Source organism: Copidosoma floridanum, unplaced genomic scaffold, assembly GCF_036245765.1.
Source record: "Copidosoma floridanum isolate Cflo_tuat_1 unplaced genomic scaffold, Cflo_Japanese_pri ptg000014l, whole genome shotgun sequence".
In the NCBI taxonomy this organism is placed as follows: Eukaryota; Metazoa; Arthropoda; class Insecta; order Hymenoptera; family Encyrtidae; genus Copidosoma; species Copidosoma floridanum.
The window spans coordinates 3314050-3318950 of record NW_028321891.1 but is presented as its reverse complement, the minus strand read 5'-3'; the positions used below and the strand labels follow the sequence as shown (position 1 = coordinate 3318950).

At 45.7% G+C, this 4901-nt stretch overlaps 1 protein-coding gene across 1 annotated transcript; it reads right to left on the bottom strand.

Moving 5' to 3' along the window:
- Positions 1-333: 333 nt before the first annotated feature.
- Positions 334-4080, bottom strand: LOC106638220 (uncharacterized). The gene is made up of 3 exons (XM_014351293.2): positions 3952-4080; positions 526-963; positions 334-448 (listed from the first exon to the last, which is right to left on the bottom strand). The coding sequence occupies exons 1-3, from the start codon at positions 3964-3966 to the stop codon at positions 353-355; spliced, it is 549 nt and encodes a 182-aa protein (XP_014206779.2). The 5' UTR covers positions 3967-4080; the 3' UTR covers positions 334-352.
- Between the last annotated feature and the right edge of the window lie 821 nt (positions 4081-4901).

The window sequence follows — 4901 nt, the reverse complement described above, 5'->3', positions numbered from 1 at the left end:
GTGTGCATTTTGTAGGTACATGATGTAAAAAAAAAAAAAAAAAAATACGTCCCGAGAATCGCCGCGCTTGCGAGAGAATAATATATATATACGATATATGTCTCCGAGGGGGTGACTTTAGCCAATCTATGTGTATATTGTTTGCCCCGCCGCTGTACGAAATCATAGACGCGATTCATAATGTATACACGTTTTGTATATAATATGTATGTATATCACGCATTGCAGGTCTGGTCGATTATAATTTATGTATATGTATATATATTTGTGTAGGACGCCTCGCATTGTTGTGTTCCCGGGCCTAATGTGGGCCCCATATGACATATCTCTTTGTCTCCTGTACGCCGCGTCGCTAGTAGGGCCCGTCGTTGTGGCTCGGGGGCCCGTAGTTGTCGATCGGCGTGCCGGGCGTGACGTTTGGTGGCCCGTAGGCGCCCTGTTGCTCCTTCTACATGTAAAAGGACAAAATATTATACATTTTATGTATATAGGTGAGCGTAAGGGTTGTTTGTCGATGTCACCCACCTGGGTCTTGTAGCGAATGAAGTAGACCTCGGGCTTGCTGGGCTGGGTCGGAGCCTGGGTGGGTATGACGATGTCGGGCTGTTCCTCGGGTTTCTTCACCAGCACGTAGATGAGGGTCTTTTCCTCGTCGGGCTGGGGCAAGGGCGGCAGGGCCGGGGCGGTCGGGGTCGGCGGCGTAGGGGCCTTTATGAACACTATCTTGTAGTGCTTTTGCGGGGGTGGGGGTGCGGGCACGTACTTCGGGGCCTTGTACTCCGGGGCCTCGGGCGGCGGCACGTGGACGTACACGTGCTTGTGGATCACGGGCTGCTGCTGCGGCGAGCCGTAAACGGGGGCCGGGTAACCACCGCCGCTCGAGTCGGACGGCGACGGGTAGTACGAGGAGGGCAGGGGTGCCTCGGGCCGCGCCACTGCCGCGCTTATGGCCACGGTAAGGATCTGCAAACGTCAATTTTTTTGGCTATATTATACATTTATATATGCACCATATCGTTATGTACAATGATGATGCGTCGATTGTCCCTGAATCACACGCGCAAAGTCAAAGTTGATGGACTGCGTGGACCGTATGCAGCTATACGAGGTATACTCACACACGTATATGTTATACATGTATATAGTATAATCATACACGAATTAATTTAATAATAATCCGTCGTCTTGTTTTACATTACAATAACAAAAATATACATATCGATGTCGAAAACATATATTATATATATATATACGTATTTAATCGATGCGCGAATTGGAAAGTTGAAAAACGTAAAGGTCCGCATCAGTTGAATGTACATATAGGTATTACTCTTTGAGACGATACCCAAAAAAGTCGAGCTCGTTCCACTTTTGTTTTTCATTAAAAACGCCGTCATCGGCATTACATCGGAGAAACTCCGAAAAAAGCACGTATAGCGCGGGTAAATCGACTTTTGTCTTTTTATTTTCTCAATTCCATTTGCCCGCGAGGAACTAAGTATAACGTGGCACTCGGGTGCAAGCGATGGGCTCCGATCGTGGCTCATTATTATTATTATTATTAACTCTTTGTTTGGCCGGGGCGAAGTGAAACGAGGCTCGGAGGTATACGCGCAACGCGAAAATTAAAGCGAGAAGAGGAGCAAGTATGCAGGTCGCACGTACGAATTTACTTATGCCGCACATTATACGTACATATACATATAGTTATATATAGGGACGATGAGATGTGAATTTAATTGAAGTCGATTAGATTGGGTAGGAATCGTGAGATCTGCAGTTATGGGTGTCGGTGATGAGGAGGGTATATAATACGTGGTTGCTTTCTCTGCGGTCTATGCTCACTCGTATACACGCTTGTATATTTATGTTTGTATGCCCATACCGCGAGAGACTAATCGCTTCCTAATTTCGCGCGCGTTAACGCTTTCGCGATTCCCTCGCTCGCCGCTAATGACACACGCGGTGCATCATGTACATGTTATATGCATCCAGATTGTGAGACCAGACGCGAAATAAAGAAGAAAAAAAAAAAAAAAAAGATGAGCGAATCTGGCTGGCCACTCCACTATACGTATAAGTATGTATGTACTTTGTCATGCGCGCAGCACGAGAAAGAAGACGTGAGTTGCGATATGTGTGCGTTAAATCATGTATATCTATACGTGAGGTGGCCTAATGGTTTCCGGTGTAGAAAAGTAATGGGCTCGAGTGCACCCGTGCCGAAATATGACGGCATGCGGAGGACGAAACTAGACGCACTTTTTTCTCGGTATACCTATACTTACGATTGCGCAACATGCATTACACATGGAGCAGAGCACGTGTTATAATGACGGAACATAAGTACACAAGGGATCATCAGGACTAAAGTCACGCACATCACATGCATATAATATATATACGTATATGTACAGGTAAACATCGGAAAGTTAGCGCGCGCGCCTTGTGCGTCTAGCCGCAATTTTCAATTTCGATTTCAATTGCGCGCTCTCGATTTCGAGCATATACGCGTATAGCTGTTTACGGTCACTGTGTGCATACCGATATTTTCCTCCCCCCCCTCTCCCCCCCGTTTATTGTTACGCGACGCGGACACCGCGATACCATGGTTATACATCCATACACATACAGCGCACGGCTAATTTCTTCCGGTTTGGCTATCCTGCACGTGTATAATGTGTCGGGCGCAAGACGAAACCGTTTCCTATGTATTTATACATCGTGCGCGCTCTGCTGCTCTATGTGTACCTTATTTTCACCATCCTCCTTGCACAACCTTTTTTTTTTTTTTTTTTTTTTTCTTTCGATCGCCTTTCGTGCACGATCCCCTTTAGCCAAAGTGCCGTTTTTTTCACGTGTACAGCATAACGGGTGTACCAATATATACATATCTCATTGTTTCCTACAACAACAATAACAACCAAATTTTAATACAACTCGCTCACGGGCTCGTCGCTCAACTTTCTATATCACGCGGAAACCCCGCGATCTTATTATGCAAAACGACGGTGTACCTGTACACACGTGCTTTTTATCGCGAAATAAAATACATTTACAAACGCTGCATGGCGATGCAAAATTTTTCGAGAGAAATTCACTTTGGATCGCGTCCAATTTTAGTTTCGAAAGAGCACACGCGCAAACTTTGCCTTTTTTTTTTTTTTTTTTTTTTTTGTTAACACGTTATATATACATTACAACAATGCATAACCGCATATTGTACTCGGTGTTGTATATATAATAAGTACATACTTTCAATTTCGTCCATTTTTACGTAAGCGTAAAACATAATATAAAAAAAAAAAAAAAAAAAAAATATTCAATGGAGATAAGAAAGGATTTACCGAAACGATTCGATCTGGTCGCGATTACGTAGAAAGCAAATTGTGGCGGAGCAAGTCGTCGCGGGGTTGATAGTGGATAGGAAACGACGCGAAATGCAATATTAATCGACCATCAAAATTCAAAAGACTGCACGGACGCAGTAGATTTCTAAAAAAAAAAAATCGCAGGAAATCGTTAAGCTCTTGGAGCAACTGACTATAATTATCATCGTCGTAATTTGGGAAAAAAAAAAGTAAAGGTGTACACAAGCACAAACGAGTTGATCACAGAGCAGGTAAAATAATGGTTATCCCCGAGTTAATAGTTGTAAATATATACGCTCCGAGCTCGTGACTATATATATATATACGCGAGTATACCGATACGTTCGGGCGAGCGCGCGCGTTTAACTTTCAAGTTCAAGATTGCAGCTTCGAATGGACCTGTCTCTTTCGGTAAGTACATACCCAACGGGCATTCACTTCTCGTGTGATTTTTTTTCTTTTGTTCCCTTCTAACCGTCAAAGTCCAAACTCTCGAAATAAATAACCCACCAATCGTACAAATACCCGATCGATCGTATAATAACAACGCCACGGATAAACAGCGTGAGGCACTACTTACGATGAAAGCCTTCATTGCCGATAGTCCTTTGCACTAACTCGTGGTGTAAGTACCGAGGAAGAAATCGGCGGGCGGGAAACCGGAGTTTGGGAAAAATGAGCCGTGCTCGTGAAAAAAAAAAACCACTTGAAAAGCTTGCTCGGTCCAGCACAGTCCAGCGGCTGACTCGCGTATGCTCGCTCCACGGCTCCCATCCGGGCGCTTTTATATGGCGGGCGCTCCTCCTGCTACTCCCCGTCTGGCAGCGCCGAGCGGAAGGAGGTGGTGGTGGTGGTTTGGTATACCGGGGTGCCGGCGCCGGCGCTCGGCGGCTTGCAAATACACACACACATTACACGGGTCTCCCTTCATTCATACACATACACGTATTATTATCATTATTCATACACGTCACGATCGCGCCTTACCTCCAGGGGTTCCCATGTACTCTAAATGAGTTCTCGTGCATCATCGTCATACGGGTGGAAAGGGATGAAGGGGTGGGGGAGGAGGAATAGGAGCAGGGGAAGCGCGACCACCTCCTATACGACGTATGCCCCTGTAACGGCACACCATACCGATCGGCGCTCGGATAAGCTACAAACTACAAGCACACGCGCGTACAGCCATCATCGTCACAATGCCACGGGGACCTGCAGGTGATTTTCCTTTGTACATACAATGCTCTTCCTCAACCTTGTATACATACATATATAATATATAGTAAAACACATACATGTGACACTTGACTTGCCTCATTCCCAGCTTGGATATGGCTGTGGCTGAGCTACATGCAGCTGCCAAATCGACGGAAAACGCGAGCAAACGAGGATGTCGCAAGAGCTCTCGAGCCAACGGGCTCATTCTTACGCGCGACGAGCTGCTTGCCGATACTTATATGTATACTTGTCTGCTGTCGGTTCTTCCGCTCTTGTTCCGCGTGTCTTTCGTCGTTAAGAGCCGATGGGAAA